An 18,006-nucleotide genomic window follows, 5' to 3' on the forward strand; every position below is an offset into this window, starting at 1 on the left:
GAGTTCAGTGTTGGGTCTTAAATTCTTGTGTAGTTGTGTTGGATTGGTTTTCTTTGTGGATTATTAAAATCTGTTGGAACATCATCTTCATCGTCGTGTGTTTGATTACCAAACAAACTTGTGACAGAAGACCCGACCTAAAGGAAGTAAACAAGTAGTGGCGTGCCTAAATCTCATTTTATTTTCCATTTGTCAGTGTTTTGTTTATTTCTGTTTATGAATCACTTTGCCGCCATTAACCTGCTCTGCCTTGAGCATGGATGAATTCCTGGGTCTCGCACATCAGACCACCTTCCCGGTTGACTGCTTTTGCTCATTCCTGCACGCTGGCCAGAAGAAGTGACTGAGCATGCCATCACCCTGGAGCCTGAGCCAATTGAAGCATCTGACCAGGTGTGTGAGCCGGCAACACTGCACATGCCGGAGGGAGTAGTAGTGGAGTACGAGAGAATGGAAAGAAGCCCTGCCCACACTCCCACCGCTGAGGGTGAGCTACAACTGTTCTCTGGAAGCATTTTGGATGATGTTGAAGTTGATAATTTCGTGTATTTCCCTGTATCTGTCTTCCCACTGGTTCAGTCCAGCCCTGACCCTCCTGAATCTCCTGAGCCCCCTGTGTTCCCTCCCAAATTCCCTCTGCCGCCTCCCTATATATCTGCAGTTCTGCTGTCATGTCTCCGCTGGTTTCTGTAAGCCCCTCAGCTCAACCTCAGACAGCACCATCCTGGAGCCTTGTCTTGCCTCAGGGGTTCCAGTCTCCATCTCTGCCTTGGCTTGAAGATCCACTGTCTCCACCTTCAGCCTCCGAGTCCTGGACTCCACCTTGGCTCCAAGCACCCTCATCTCCACCGTGGCCCGTCATCCCACTGGCTCCACCGGGCTACCTCGTCCCTCCAGCTCCGCCTTAGTCAGTCGTTGACCCTTCATCTATATGGGATTCCACTCCTCCGGCTTCACCTCATCCCTCCATCCCTCTGGCTCCGTCTGGCTTGTCCTTCCATCCAGCTCCTCCTTGGTCCTCAGTTGCTCTGGCTCCACCGTGGTCTTCCGGGCCTCAGTCGCAGAAGCCGTCGACTCTTCCTTGGCCCTCCGGACCCATGGTGTCACCCTGGCTTTTCGGCTCTCCATCTCCACCCTGGGCTCCTCCATCGACGTTGTCTCCATCACCATCATGGCCTCCACCTTGGCTCCTCCCTCCATCAACTCCGCTGTGGGCCTCAGCCCTGACTGGACTCTGGAGTGCCACCTGGCTCCTCCTGCTCAAGGCTCCTCCCTGGTCATCTCCTTTACTGGCACCTCCCTGGATTTTGTTTGTCATCCTCCTCCCGGTTGTCCGCCCTCCTCCAGAACCTCCTCCTGCATCACTCTACCTGTGTTATTCCTCCTGCTCGCCGCCTCATGAACTCTGTTTGTGTTTTGTTTGCCGCTCCTGTTTTTAGTTATAGTTATTCATTTGATTTCATCTTCAGGTGTGAGTCTTTTATCTTCACTATTTAAGTTCTGTTCAGTTTGAGTTCAGTGCCGGGTCTTAAATTCATGTAGATTAGTTGTGTTGGACTGGTTCTCTTTGTAGATTCTGCCTTTGTGGATTATTAAAGTCTGTTGGAACTTTATCTTCATTGTGCGTTTGATTACCAAACACTTGTGAGAGATGTGTTTTATTTTATTTATTTATTTTATTGAGAACTGCATAAACAACAAGTATCATAGCATTGGAGGATAACTAAATATAAATTTAAATAAAAATAATTTCTACAGAATCTATTTATTTATAAAAACCTAAATTAAAATTATAACTTATTATTCTTGTAGCCTATTATAATTCTATGTCTCAGACATTTAGACCCCGCTATAGATGAAGTCAGTGGTTTTGGGGTACTTCAAATTATTTTTATATTTGGTTAAACATTATATTTGGTGACATTCTTGTGGTGCTAAATATTTGACACATTTCCCTAAGACTTTAAGTTAATCCACTAAATAATAAATAATACTAATTATTATTTAGTTCCAAATAAATAATCACAATTTATAAAAGCACCAAAATAGCCCAGAATTATTTTTCCATCTTTTTTCTCTCTCCAAAAAAAAAAGAATGGCTGTACCTCCCTATTGAGTATAAAAGCAAGGAGATAGAACAACACAAACAACAACACTTAATAATCACTTAATACTTTTTTCTTATTCTCTCTCTTACTCTTCTCCCTCCCATTTTCTCTCAATTTCTCACGTTTTCCACTAAGCAATATTCCTCCCTCTGTCCATTCTTACACAGCATGCATTTTCCCAAGGTCACCTCAAATCATCTCATAGCCCACGGACAGCTCTAGCTATGGTTCTTATGAGAATATGCAACTATGTATTGAGAAACAATTTTGGAGATGAAGCCAGTATGCTCTCTTCTTATGCAGCTGTCTCAGCAGAATTGTTCAAGTCTGCAAGTCAGCACTATAGTGGCCCTGTGTTCTCGCTGCCCAACAGAGGGCGGTATTATCTGTAGCTGAATGTAACGCAGCACCAACCAAACAAAATCTCACTCACACAAACACACGCTTAGATGAACACACAGGAAGTAAAGCAGCTCTGCAGTGCAGAAAAGAGGCTGCACCATTATCAATTACACCTCCATCTCACATCAGATATCAGCTAGCGGGCCTGCGGACGCAGCACATTTCCCCAAGCCCAGACCAGCCCAGTCCGGAGCCAACAGCAGCAGAAACCTTAGCTGGGTTCCCATTCACAGGGTCCCTATGCAGGGGATTTCTGCAGTACTTCACTTTACAAAATATGTTTATTTGGAACACCAATAAAACACTTAACAATAATAACATTATATATTATATATATATATATGGTGGTTGAAGAAAACAGTCCAAGTTCATTTCAGAAACTCCTGGCATGTTGAGCTTGTCTGTGTAAACATTAACTATCTAACTGGCTCTAGCTAAGACAAAAATGAATTACTGAGATGAAAGTGGGGAAATCTGTCTGTTCTTTTACGTACTGTTAGAAGCTGCTTGCAGGCAAAGAGCCCATACAAGAGCCTAAACAAATACAGACATACTGGACATGTAAAAGGAACTAATATGTACAATTTAGATACTAATATGTATACTTTAAGTAACAATAAGTATCTTTAAGGTACTAATATGTATATTTTAAGGATAAGTAAGGCACAAAGCTTTTAAAAGGGCACTGTCCCATTGACCATTTTTTTACTATTTTTTTTCTGAGAATGTATGAGACAATGAGGCCACCTCTTAAACAATTACAAGACAGCAGAGTTAAGCACAGGATGGTATAGCACAGCACAGCACAATATAATACAGAAAGTGCAACACAGCTCAATACAATCCAGGACATCATAAAACTGCAGAGCACATGGGGTGAACAATAAATGCAATGCAATAAAACACAAATTTTTGAACATGCCAATGCATTAACTAAATATTATGCCTTGATATAATATTATCCTGCTTATACAGTTGAGCAAGTTTGATTGCTTCCATATAAAGGTATAAGACATGACTTATTTTTTTAAATAAAATAAATATGTTTAAATAATGAAGGCCAATGAAGAATGCAGAAAAAATAACGCCTCTCATTTGATAGCAGTTCATAAAAAGCTGGATTCAATTTGATTATTTGCACTCTCAGAAAAAAAAGGTGCAAAGCTGTCGCTGGGGTGGTACCTATTCAAAAGGTACACTTTTGAGCTGAGCTGAATAATGACACTATTGCCTTCTATAGGGCTGCTTTATACTAATTGATTAATTTGGCAATATCAACACTGTTATTTCCCTAGTTTACTGTGAAGCTGCTTTGAAATAATCTGTATTGTATAAAGTGCTACATAAATAAATTTAATTTTTTTCTGTAGGTTACATAAATGCACAGGTGGTGACCAGTTAGTCCTTTTTGCTATTGTAACTCAACAGATTAACTCAAATCAACATTTTCTTTTAAAAAACGTGTCATTCAAAACCGAAACAAAGTTAAAATACAGATTCAAAAAAATAAAAAATCTTTGAAAAAGTAAGTGAAGACGAGATCAAATTTAGTTTAGTATTAATTTCAAACCTGTCACGAATTTTGTTAATAAATCACAAGTTTAAGGAAATGTCTATTGTCATGGTATCTTGTCATTCATGTTATCAATCATAGGGAATCATCCTTTAAATTGGAATGTTTATCAAAGATTATAAATGTTTATAGAAGTTTATAAAAGATCTTACATCATTTTCTTTTTTCTAAAGAATCAAGAAAATGAATTAGTCTGATAGAATTGAATTAGAATCACAGTCATATTTGAACCATGGCATCTCTTATTTTATACGTTATATCCTATGAAACTTGTTTTTTTTCCTTCTTATTATTTTTGTGCATTCTGTCTACATTTCAATGTATATTGCAAAACTAGGTTTTCTGTGCCAAGTTAGTTCGCTTCACAAACTCATTTGCTACCTTTTCTGCTTATTAACATTTTGCATATAGCTTAAGAATGTAAAATATAGGGTATTTGTTCTCAGGCTTATGTTGTGGATTGATTTTTGTATATACAGTATACAGTACATATTTGAATTAGAGAACATTGTCTTAGACCAAAGTCCAAGATTGCACAGAAGAAGTATATGGAGTCTTTTATGAAAACATTAAGCATGATCACACACCCTCTAACTACTAACACCGTGGTATAAAGAATAATTTATATGCATGTGGTTTAAGGAATTGATTATCTTGTGTTTTATTGCGTAGATGATTGTCTGCTTTAGACTCAAATATATATTTAAATCTGCTTACAGTTTGTGGAGTCATTGGACCCCCAGCTGTTTAAAACAAGATAGTAAAAGATTTATGATCCCCACCCTTTTCATTTTTTTATTGCCTTTCCTTGTGGTTTCCTAAAGAGTTGAAGAGTTGAAAATTAATTATATAATCAATAGTTTATTCCTCTTCTCAGTGTATTGTAAGATTAATTATTAATCTTATTAGTTGCACATGCAGTTTGGTATGTGAGAGGTGACTGACGGTGTGGGCGAGTCATGTTTGTAGGCATTTCTAAGACGGTGTTTGACGTTGACTATATGCTAGGACAAATGTATTGAACTTGTTCCTGGCATGGACCGCAGCTCTGACAAGCAGGCAAATCAATTGCTATCTGTGGACCTTCTCTAGTTGCACTATTTCATGGGTTATTTGATGCAAAATAAATAAAACATGGCCTCATATTACAGTTAGAGTGAATAGTAGGCCTACACTGAAACATCTGAAATGAACACTTTCAGCTCTTTTTCAGCATATTTTGAATAGTTGCGGTTCAAATCTTGATCCCTTGGTGTAAATGTACCTTTTTTGTGCCAGATGCAGTTTCTTCCTCCATTTCAGTGTAAAACTTTTGCTCATTCTATATGTAAATAACTCCTGTTTATTGCTATACTGTTCTTTTTTAAAACAATAATGGACACAATATATAAATTGACACTAAAACACACTATCGATCAAAAGTGTGGAGTCAGTAAGTTGTTTGTTTTTTTTAATGAAATTAATACTTCAGCAATATTCAGCAAGGATGTATTATATTGATCGAAGGTCATAGTAAAGACATTTAGATTGTTACGAAAAAATCTATTTTAAATAAATGCTGCTTTTTGTAACTTTATATTCATCAAAGAATCCTGGAAAAATATGTATCACTGGTTCTACAAAAATATTAAGCAGCAACTGTTTCATAAGAAATGTTTCTTCAGCAGCAAATCAGCATATTAGAATGATTTCTGAAGAATCATATGACTAAAGACTGGAGTAACGGCTTTCTATTTTTGATCAAATAAATGCAGCCTTGAAGAGATTTCTTTAAAAAATAAAAAAAATAAAAAAATTAAGTTAGTTTGAAAATAGTAATAATATTAAAATGAATTTGCAAGAGAGAACGGCATAGGAAAAGACTTGAAAGCAAAACTGCAAAACAAATGATTAAACAAATCCATCTTTCAGATCTATATTTATAGTACAGAGAACTAAGAACTAGTTCTGCATAACAAAATACCCAATTGGCTCATGGTCCAAGTAGGAATAACTACACACACAAACACACAACCGCAGCAATGGGCCCAAAAGCAGCATGTGTGACAGAATGTGATTACAAGGCTAGACATCTCAGAGCACAGAGACTTTTTTTTGTTGCAGACTTTCTCTCATTTATCATGTTTTATTGCTATAATTTGTTTTAGTCTGCTGGATAAAGTAATTTTATCAAAAAGTAAAGCAAGCCTTCCACAGTCTTATGACACGATGACTGATCAGTGCACATGTTTAGCCTCTAAAACGGCAGTCATATGGAGACAACAGCATCATTTAGATAGTTGCGCATACATCAAGACAGCAAGAGTCCGTACAAGTGTGTTTGTGTGCATGCATGCATGTATCCCAGTCCTTTTCTGCTGAAAGTCATCTCTTGTTGGCTAATCTAATCTATGAAGGGTAAGCGGTCTCCTTTCCTGTCCCCTGAGAGGGACTATTTGTCGACACAGACATCAGTGATGCGATGACACTCACCTGATGAAGGACTCAAGTTTGGATTGGTTAGATAGGTCACATGACGGAGGGGTCCACTCACAGAGCAGGCTAACTTTGAGACACAAATAAAATGCTAAACTCCGTCCCATTTGCAGATGTAATACAAATAATGCGAATTTCTAGGAAAATATTAATTGTAATAGGCATGTATTGCATTATCAATAGCTTAAGTATGATGATCAGAAAGAAAGGAAGGGGAGAAGGAAAAGGCGAGAGGAAGCTGCTGATGCATTGCAGATAAACTGCGTATGCTGGGCAACCCCTCCCTTTTCTATCCATATGCACCCCCCCCCCCCCCCCCCCCCCATCAGTGATGCGAACGCTCTCCTCGAACGCTCTCACCTGATGAAGGACTCAAGTTTGGATTGGTTAGTTAGGTCACATGACAGAGGGGTCCACCCACAGAGCAAGCTAACTTTGGGACACAAATAAAATGCTAAACTCCTTCTGATCTGCAGATGTAATAGAAATATGCCCAATTTCTAGGAAAATATTAATTGTGATACAGGCATATATTGCATTAGCTGAAGTATGATAATCAGAAAGAGAGGAAGGGAAGAAGGAAAAGGCAAGAGGAAGCTGCTGATGCATTGCAGATAAACTGCGTATACTAGGCACCCCCTCCCTTTTCTATCCATATGCCCCCCCCCCCCACACACACACACCCCCTCTCTCTCTATATGACATCATCACATCACATCCTCCAACCTGATGGTGCCCATGAGGGAGATGTGACTCAGCTTACAGACTAATGCCTTTGCCTCCTATGTGAGATCTGGCAACCCTAAAATACAGCCACAACCTAACCTCTACTCCTCAGCCTTGGTATTTGCTGTAAAAGTATAAAGATGGTGTGAAAATGAGAAAGTAAAGATGACAGCTGACTCATTGAGACTTTAAAAAACAAGACCAAATGAATCCATAGTTTTGACAGTGCTTAACACACTCTATTTGAATTTTTAGTTTGTTACAATCATTTCTGTATTTGCAGGGAGTGGATTTGTTCTACTTATCCACTGCAGGCGTGCACTGTAAAAAAAAAAAATCTGTGACATTTACGGTAAAATACCGGCAGCTGTGGTTGCCAGAACTTCACCGTAAAAAATATGGTAGCAACATTTTAGGTTTTACAGATTTAACTTAAATTCACAATAAATGGCCAATATCTGTTTTGAACCATTGAAATGCACTGATAACCACCAAAAACAGGTGGTGATGAGAAAGTCACACGATGAACCAAAGCTCATCACAAACAGCTTTTCTACGAGCTGAGGAGAGTAGTTCTTATATATAGAATGTGCACACAGTGTCATTCACACAAACACTAAACCCCATCATGGTGACACACATGAAACTGAAATAATGCAATAAACATTAGTTTAACAACATTAGATGTAAGATTAAACCTTAATGTACACATCTAATGAGAAAAAACGAAGAAGAAACATGTTATTTCAACAACAAAAAAAAACATCAAATATGAAGTGTCATGCAGGAAATTCTGGGAGTGTCAATTTACGGTTTTTCACTGTAAATTATACAATGACTTTTTCTTTTTCACTTTCAAAAACCGTATTTTTAACAGTATTTTACTGTAAAATTACATTCAATGTAATTACATTTATTCACCGTATATATAGTATGGAAACTTACTGTTAACCAGTTAACAGGTTTTTACTGTAGCATTTTTACAGTCTTTTACTGTTAAAATCACAATCATTTTTTACAGTGTGGGGTTGGGGAGTGCGTTCAATAACTGGGAGGAAAACTGCAACTAGTCATTCACACTCCTGGGGGTGTGCTAAATGAACACACAGTTTCTCCTGTCATCATTTTATCCAATAGAAAGCCCTCTCCTGGGAAGTTTGACCAAGCATTCAGATCTAACAAATCTGTTTGGCTTTGTGACACCCAAGTGCAAGAGTGAGTGAGTGAGTGAGTGAGAGAGAGAGAGAGAGAGAGAGAGAGAGAGAGAGAGAGAGAGAGAGAGAGAGAGAGGGAGGGAGAGAGAGAGAGAGAGAGGGAGGGAGAGAAAAAGAGAGAGAGAGAGAGAGAAATGAGCTGATGTTCCAGGATGGGGTGATAATAATGGCTGTCTGAATCTTGCCACCTCTGTCTGCTTTTATAGTTCACCTATAAATGATTTCATCATTTAATCATCCTCATGTTGTTCCAAACCTATATGCTGCTTTTTTTCTGTTGAACACAAAAGGAGAATCCTGAAGGATCTCCAAGCCAGTTTTTGTCCCCATACACTGACAGTGACCGCACTAAACAAAGGGAAAAAAGTACTATAAAAGTATTATGAAATTGGTACTGGACTTGGTCTTCTGAAGTGGAATTCAGCTTTATATATACTGTATATATACTCATTATATAAGTCTTCTGAAGCTTTCTGAAACATAACTATTTTGTCATTATTTGGATGTCTTCTTTATCTGATAGAACTCATTTCAGGTACTAGAGTCTCTGGTACTTAGCTGCTAAGTTAAATCAGGTGTGTTTGATTAGGGAGACCAGGACCAGGGCAGAGAAGCAAATGTGGCATCTCAAAAAGCTATCATATGGCTTCAGAATACTTATATAATGCATAATTCATCAGGGGGCACAGTGGAGTGCTAGGGGGTATGTAGAAATGTTTAGAGAAAAATGTTTTTAAAAAACTAAGTTGTTAAATGAAATATTTTCTTAATTATATTTTATACAATACTGGGTCTTTATTCAAAAAAACTATATAGGTGCATTTTAAATTTTAGGATGGGGGCCCTTCCTTAAGTATGATCATATTTGGGGGTCCTTGTCATTTAAAAATTGAAAAACCTACAAAAATGCTTTTATCAGGCTTTTTTATCATCACCACTGTTGTTAAATGAAAAAAAAAAGTTTTAAAATTATCTTTTTGTGTTCCACAGAAAGAAAGAAAAAAACAATACTTCAATAATTTCCCTATGGGTGAACTGTTTCTTTAAATCTCTAGCATCAGTCCTATATTCTCAACACACCTACATTACCATTCAACAGTTTGCGGTCAGTAAAATTGTCCTATGCTTACCAAGGCTGCATTTATTTGAAAAATAAAATACAGTCAAAACAGTAATATTGTGAAATAGTATTACAGTTTAAAGTAAATGCTTTCTATTTGAATATTTTAAAATGTCATTTATTCCTGTGGTGGCAAAGATGAACTTTCAGCAGTCATTAATCCTGTCTTCGGTGTCACATGATCCTTTAGAAATCATTCTAATATGTATGGACAGAAATTTGAATAGAACAGCATTTGTAACATTATAAATGTCTTTGCTGTCACTTTTGAGCCGTGCAATGCATCCTTTAATGCTGAATAAAAGTAATTTCTTTCAAAAGAAAAAAAACAGTATTAGTGTATAATATGCTATTATCAGGCTCATGAATTTACAGAATTTTACTCATGATCCTTATAACATCTACTGCAGTTTTAGAATATGGAGACATGATGTTGAAGCACTTTTTTTGTTTCACCAACTCTCAAGTGCATCGACTGCATGAGTATATACATATATTAAAGGTGTGTCTTAATGAGGGTTGGATTTTGTCCATGACATAGATCGTTAAGGCTCTCTGCTCATATGATGCTGCTCGCTGCTTCCACATTGATATGCTGACTCCCAACGTCTTTGTTCTGCTAACCACCTCAAGGGGCTGATGAGAATAAGGCCATAAATCACAGCTAAAAAGAGACCAGCAGGGGTCTCTCTATAACTTACACACACTTTCAGTGCCAACACACACATTAACACTTGCTGGAAATCTCATGAATAAAACATGACTGGCAGAAAAACACATTGAGAGGGCAAGGAATGGAAAATGTTTAGTTGATGTTAGGTGGGACCTTGAATGAGTCATGAATTACCCAGATCAATGTATTTCCAAATGCTTTCAGACGTAAAGCAATTCTCACATTGTCTACAGATTACTGTGGAGTCATCCGGTCTCGTCAGGAGAAGGAACCGAGCAAAAGAATCCCTCCAGGGCTGATTTAACAGCAGCATCCTCAAGAGATTTAAATCAGCATCAACTATTTCATGCACCGCTACTCTGCATTTGCACCAGAGCTTATCTTGCAATTCAAATTTTTTTTTTTTTAGGTTTTGCACCAAACATATTCACATGACAAGGTCCCATTTGATCCCTTACGTCAGTGTTTCTCAGCCCTGGTCCTGAGCGCCCCCCAACACTGCACATTTTGTATGACTCCCTTATCTGACACACCCATTTCAGGTCCTGGAGTTTCTTTTAATGAGCTAATGAGTTGAATCAGGTGTGTTTGATTAAGGAGACATTGCAAAATGTGCAGTGCTGGGGGGCGCCCAGGACCAGGGTTGAGAAACACTGCCTTACATTAACATTTATGTTCATCTCACTCCACTAATGCACCGCATACCTCCTTCCAGCATTGTTAATTAATAAATCACAGGCTTCTCTCACTGCGTACGTGCCTCATCGCTGTCATACTGATTTGGAGTTCACTGCTCGTCACGTTATAGCTGGATCTCTAATAATGCATCACAGTAGGCTGGTACTGTAAGGGCGTGCTCTGCAGTGTTACTGGTGGCCTGCATTGAATTTTAAACTGCACTGTTCTGTATGGCCACAAAAGTACCTTGAGTGACAGGCACCCAGCTTCTCAGGGATGATTTGCACATTTTGAAGGGATGTTTTTCACTCGGGGCTGGACAGTAGAGAAATAAGGTCACTGAGTTCAGGAGCTCTTCTTCTGCTGCTCTGAATGATTACACACAGGCTAAATCTGGCTTCACATTAATGCTCGGACACAAATCCAATGACAAAGCAAATAGAATAAGTCCTATAATTAATTGGAAATATCTCATTTTAGTCCACTCAGGGGGACAAATTCATCGTCCTCTCATGGTTCAATAAGATTGGTTTGGGACATTGTGATGAATCATTTTGAATTTTTGGTGATACGATTAAAATCTGTGCTGAGCGATGAGAAATACAGGAAATTAGTGGTTGCTAATGCTAGATGTCTGTATAAGGACAAAACGACCTTCAGCACTGCATAGTTCCAAATGGTTGAATTATCTACAGCAACTGCAGTTCTAGATCAATCAATTACCATCTCAACACTCTGTCTCAACTGAAGCATGTATGCTCAAATAGATAATAATAATATTAAAACTTTAAAATGTTTTTGAAAAGCATTGTGCATCCTTGGTATTTTTGAATATTATGAGCCTATTTAAAGCCATCCAACTCATTTTCCTCAGGTTTCATTAGAAAGAGGGAGATCATATCAGCAGATGTGTCATATGTCCTTTAGTTTATCATATACTGTATATTAAAAGCCTGGCCATGTGAAGCATTAAAGGTAAGAAGTAGAGTGCTTTCTATGCATAGCAGGTGTTCTTTTAGAGGCAGTCGGCACTATCTGACATGTCCCAGTCCAACATGACATGTATTTTTTGTCTATTCTGAAAAAGCAGAATTCTGGTTTATAGAAAAAAACCATTTATCAACCAGCACAAAAAGCCAAAGTTACACTATTTACAGCAAATAAAGTACTTGGAATTCCTACAAACTTTAAAGATCATACAATAAAAGTAATATAATGTAAATAAAATACACTTCATGGCTGAATTATTTGAATAATTCTCAGTGTTAAGACATAATGTTATTTCATTATAATTGCATGTTATTGTCCATTTGAAATATATTTAATATGAATACAACAATGTAAAAAAGATACTAAGGTCAAATAAATAATTTAAATAATGTACTGGATTATTGTATTTTTTCCTGTTTGATTTTGTAGTTTTTAGTTAACTTACCATATTACTTGCTGGCTTACTAATTTCTAGCAATTCACAACTTTCAGGAATAGCATGGCATCTTAATATTTTAAATTCAGTCAAGACATTTCTTTTAAATAAATGAGCTCTACAGACATCTATGTTTTTACAGTGCAAGGCACATTGAAAAACAAACCCCTGTTCAGTTATTTCTTGTAAGAACTAAAATTAACTTTAAGTATCATTCAATTTCATATACTCTGCAATGTCAAATTTTAAAAAGAAAAGAGTGTCATTGCATAGAAAGATTAGCACACTACAGTACTGTCCAGCCAAATGCCCTTCAATGTGTTTGATACGGGCCGCTGTCCTTGGTGCTGACTGTAGACGCTCAGTCAGTGATTGGGCTGCGTGCTCAGACGCTGTCTGAGGGACTCTTGAGTACCAATGATGTCACGTCCACTGTAACTGTAGCCCTATAACCATATTGCAATTCTATCCAAACAAACATTGCTATATTTTGTAAGAAATTGTACTTTTACGCGTTTCATATCCACCCATGGCTCGCAAACTGGAGCTTTATGGTGAATTAACAGAAAAGGTTGATCAGGGAGCGTCTTAAAAGTGCATATTCATTTTACATAAAAGTGTAAACATTTTGACTGCGTTTATAAACATTTGATGGCTGATAAAACATAAGTAGGCCTACTGGTTATGTATCATTTTATTATAGACCAAGATTAAACACCACAAACTTTTGGTGTCCTTTCTAAAAACTCTTTCAAAGTCATTTTTTAGAACAATTACAAACAGAAAATATTTTTGAAAGTTATTTTATAAGTCACTGAATATATCGCACACTGGATTAGCCACCCAAGTACTCGTTATGTGTGACCAGGAAGCTGAAACACTGATAAAAAAAATTAATGTAGCAAGCAGGACCCTCCCACATCGAGCTTTTTCGCAACAGCGCCTCGAGTATATAAATGCAGGTCGAGCGGCTATCCAGCGCTGAGAGAGCCACACACCCTACACCTATACACTTCTTTACCTCACACTTCTGTTCATCTGCACGTTCACACCCCGTCCGTCCTGATGAGTTATCCGATAGACACTATAGGAAGTCCCTACCGGAGGATGATGGAAACCAGGACGAGCTATTCGAGCCCCTCCAGCGGGTTCCGCTCCCAGACCTGGTCGCGGGCAAGCCCGAGCTCTTCTTCGTACAAGAGGACCTTCAACGTCCCGGTGGCGCGAGCTTACGGCTCAACAGTTCTGAGCTCCACCGACAGCCTTGATTTCGCTCAGACCTCCATCCTCAATGGAGACTACAAACGCTCCAATGAAAAGGAACAACTCCAGGGACTCAACGACCGCTTTGCCGGCTACATCGACAAGGTGCACTTTCTGGAGCAGCAGAACAAGCAGATCGACGCGGAGATCCAGGCACTGCGGCAGAGGCAGGTGTCGCAGTCTCAACTGGGCGAACTTTACGACCAAGAGCTGCAGGAGTTGCGCTCCATGCTGGAGCAGATCCATCACGAGAAGGCGCAGATCCAACTGGACACCGACCACATTGAAGAAGATATCCAGCGCCTCAGGGACCGCTTCGACGAGGAAGCCCGCATCAGGGAAGAGACGGAAGCGATCGTCCGTGCCCTGAAGAAGGACATGGGTGACTCAGCACTCGTCAAAGCAGAGATGGAGAAGAAAGTACAGTCCCTGCAGGACGAGATCGCTTTTATCCGCAACAACCACCAAGAGGAGATGAACGATCTGTTGGCGCAGGTGCAGGAGTCGCAGATCACCGTGGAGAAGAGGGACTACCAGAAGGCGGATATCACCGAAGCGCTGCGCGAGATTCGCTCGCAGCTGGAGGGCCACTCGACGCAAAACCTCCAGCAGGTGGAAGACTGGTTCGTGTGCCGCTACGCGAAACTCACGGAGGCCGCCGACCAAAATAAAAGCGCCATCAAATCCGCAAGGGACGAGATCGCAGACTATCGCCGCCAGTTACAGTCCAAAACCATCGAGTTGGAGTCTGTCCGAGGAATCAAAGAGTCTCTGGAGAGGCAGCTGAACGACATAGAGGACCGACACAACAATGACCATGCCAGCCTTCAGGTACATAATCGCATGCGCTAAACATAAGCACACTATTTGTTTTTGCCATTTAAACAAACGTGCCATCTTCCAAACTTGCATTTTATAAGTGCTTTAACGTGCAATGAAAGTTGAAAAAAATTTGTATCAAACAGTTACTATATTTAATAGTGTATGTTTTTGTATATTTTTTGTTGAAATCTAAATAATTGAGTAATTACTACTCTGAATATTGTGGTGAACAATGGTTGCAGCCTTGCTGCTGCACTGGTGATGCATCATAAATCAGTTTGGCTTTTAAAATGTGATGCAGCTGTCATCAAGAATGAAATTAAACCACAGTTAAGTCTGCATGGCTGTGTGATGCTATTTCTTCTGAGCTAACTATGGAAAGCAGAGAGACAGGCTGGTCATTCACAAGAGGATTTGCATATGATGCTTCATTACATCATAGGTGCAGTGGAATGGTGTTAGAAAGGGTTAAGGCGAGGCAGACACCCACAATGCAGTCTCTCCCCGCTCTTTGCTGAGTCAGAGCAGAGGCAGGGTTCACTCATTGTGTCCTAGAATCACCTCAGACACAGACTGAATGCACCTAATGGTTGCCCTTGAAGCCATACAGTGATTCTCTGAATTGTAATTTAATTGGTACTGTGAGAGCATTAGCATCATAGACACAAGAAGTTCCTTGTATCATGCCAGGAATATATATATATATATATATATATATATATATATATATACACACACACACACACACACACACACACACACAAATGATCTTGAGATTATCTCGAGCATACAACAGTTTTTCCTGTCTTCAGCAACAGATTTATTTGACTAAACTGTCACAATATTTTGTCTGATGCACTAGGAAACCATCCACCAGCTGGAGAATGAACTCAAGAGCACGAAATGGGAGATGGCACGGCATCTTCGTGAATACCAGGACCTCCTGAATGTCAAAATGGCACTAGATATAGAGATTGCTGCATACAGGTAAGATTGGGATATATTTTGCATATGAGTATATGGTGTAAATACCTTTTATTTTTAGTTATTAATATTATTATTTATCATATGTATTGTTATTAATACATTGCTAATATTATATTTCATATTTATTAACATTTAATATATTATTATTTAAATATTTGTTAATGCAAATATGAGAATGAGAATATATATTATTTTATGCAAAAAGCAGCATTTCCTTAACACTTAATTATATGTATTTTAGCCAATTATATAGCCATACATATTTCAGAGAAATGTCTACATGTAATCTTTACATATAATTATGATAACAGCCTAAATCACAATTGTATCTTCTTCTTCTGTGCCTTTTCTCTTTATGTAGAAAACTTCTTGAAGGAGAGGAGAGCCACTTTAGCACTTTCCCATATCGCCAGGCCGTCACCAAAGGCCCCAAGGTCAAAAGTGAGCCTCCAAAGCTTAAAGTGCAGCACAAGTTTGTAGAGGAGATCATCGAGGAGACCAGGGTGGAGGATGAGAAGTCTGAGATGGATGAGGCTTTGGCTGAGATGGCTGAAGAGTTGTCAGCTGCCAAGGGAAAAGAAGAAGGAGAGGAAGAGGGAGAGGCTGAGGGTAAGGATGAAGAAGGTGGTGAGGACGAAGGAGAGAAAGGAGAGGAAGGTGAAGGTGAGGAGGAAGGAGAAGGAGAGGAGGAGGTGGTCGCCTCTACCCAAGCCAAAGTAGCCTCTGGAGCCCCTGCTGAGGTTGAAGAGGAGGGAGAGAAAGAGGGAGGTGAAGAAGAAGAAGAAGCTGAAAAGGGTGGCAAAGAGGAAGAGAAAGGAGAGGAGGAAGAGGAGGGTGAGGATGAAAAGAAAGAGGACGATGCAGAGGAGGAAGCAGAGGAAACTAAATCTCCCGAAGCAAAGGCCTCTCCTGAGAGTGAGAAAGCAGAGGAGAAGCAGACCAGCGGAGGAGAAGAAGAAGGAGAGGAAGATGGTGATGAGAAAGATGAGGCAGATGCAGGTAGCGACAAAGGATCAACCGGTGAAAAAGAACCAGAAGCAAAGGAGCAGCCTAAGAAAGTAGAAGCAGAAGCGGCAAAGGAAGACAAGAAGGGAAAAGAGGAGAAGGAGGAGCCCAAATCTGAGAAAGAAACAGCAACTGTGACGGAAACCAAGACAGAGACACCTAAATCAGAATCTCCAAAGAGTGAGAGTCCAAAGAGTGAAAGCCCGAAGAAGGAATCACCTAAGACAGAGGCCCCAAAAAAGGAAGCCCCCAAAAGTGAGTCTCCCAAGACTGAGAGTCCTAAGGCAGAACCACCCAAGAAAGAGGCCCCAAAGTCAGCAGATGAGAAAGCTACTAAAAAGAGTGAACCAGAAAAAGAGCCTGAAGATAAAAAGAAAGAGGCAACCGTGAATGGAGACACGGGCAAGAAAGACGAGAAGAAAGAGTCCGATAAGAAGGAGGTGATCTCCAATGGAGTGGATGAGAGCCCAACCAAAGATGAAACAAGCCAGAGAGTGGTGATCACCAAGACAGTGGAGACCACCACCACTGGGGAAGGTGGAGTCAAGCAAGTCACAAAAACTGTTACCGTCACCGAGAAAGGAGATGCGGTGGAGGAAACCGTCCAGGAGAAGGTGGTCTCCAAAACCATGGAGAAGCAGGCAGTGAAGGCTACTGAAGCAGATTAGACCCTAGCGTCCAGCTCCAACCAACTGAAGAGGAACCGGGGAGGAAGCATATCAAGCATTCAACACAACACTAACATAACAAAGAAAGCATAAAGCTCAACAGATGTATTACATTAACCACACTGAAACAAAAACAAGCATAGAGCGAAGCCATAAGATGCGGCTAGAAGCTAAAAAATGCATGTTGAGTGAAAGCTTTAAATGGGTTCTGCTGCATATGCGGTCCGGGACGCCGGGGACTCGCTTTCACTTTTGTTCAAACTGCAATACCTGGGGCAGAGGGCGGTCACTTGAATGTGGCATCTGCATGCCAGCTCAGGGGGGAGTGCGCTCCTCGTTTTTTGAGATAGAAAAATAACCACCCTATGTATGACAGTAATATAAAATACTCGCAGAGCGGTGGGGAATGACATTTACTTTGATTTTGAGCAATGAGGGGTGTAGAGAGACATGTGTTCTGACAAAAGTAGCCTTATAAATATTATCACGAGGACACCAACTGAGCCAAAAATGTAAAAAAGGATGAAGACGATGGTGAAAATAGCCCATGGTCATATACACTCAGTACATAAAGCAACTAAGAAGCTCTTAGCCTTAAACATGCTTTTTACCGTTGTCAGTTATGTTTACTTGATGAGTCCATTTGAAAATAAACCTGTCAGTGCGCACATACATTCTTGTATGCATAGAATTGACTTGAATTCAACTACTTACCGTTAAAGAGGTGCTACCGTTTGCAGTCCCATGTCTTTGTTCATCTGAATGAATTTCTCAGCAGCATTTGCTCAATAAACACCATATTAAAATACACTATTTACTTTGTCGTGTCTTTTTCCTCAGGTGTTTGGTGTTTATTGGTATGCATG

At 39.6% G+C, this 18,006-nt stretch overlaps 1 protein-coding gene across 1 annotated transcript; it reads left to right on the forward strand.

Annotated features, from left to right (window-relative positions):
- Positions 1–13,339: 13,339 nt before the first annotated feature.
- LOC107591712 (neurofilament medium polypeptide-like) lies at positions 13,340–17,660 on the forward strand. Its single transcript, XM_016280946.1, has 3 exons — positions 13,340–14,489; positions 15,343–15,467; positions 15,829–17,660. The coding sequence occupies exons 1-3, from the start codon at positions 13,461–13,463 to the stop codon at positions 17,138–17,140; spliced, it is 2,466 nt and encodes an 821-aa protein (XP_016136432.1). The 5' UTR covers positions 13,340–13,460; the 3' UTR covers positions 17,141–17,660.
- The last annotated feature ends 346 nt before the right edge of the window (positions 17,661–18,006 follow it).

Source organism: Sinocyclocheilus grahami, unplaced genomic scaffold, assembly GCF_001515645.1.
Source record: "Sinocyclocheilus grahami isolate Dianchi unplaced genomic scaffold, SAMN03320097.WGS_v1.1 scaffold145.1, whole genome shotgun sequence".
NCBI lineage: Eukaryota > Metazoa > Chordata > Actinopteri > Cypriniformes > Cyprinidae > Sinocyclocheilus > Sinocyclocheilus grahami.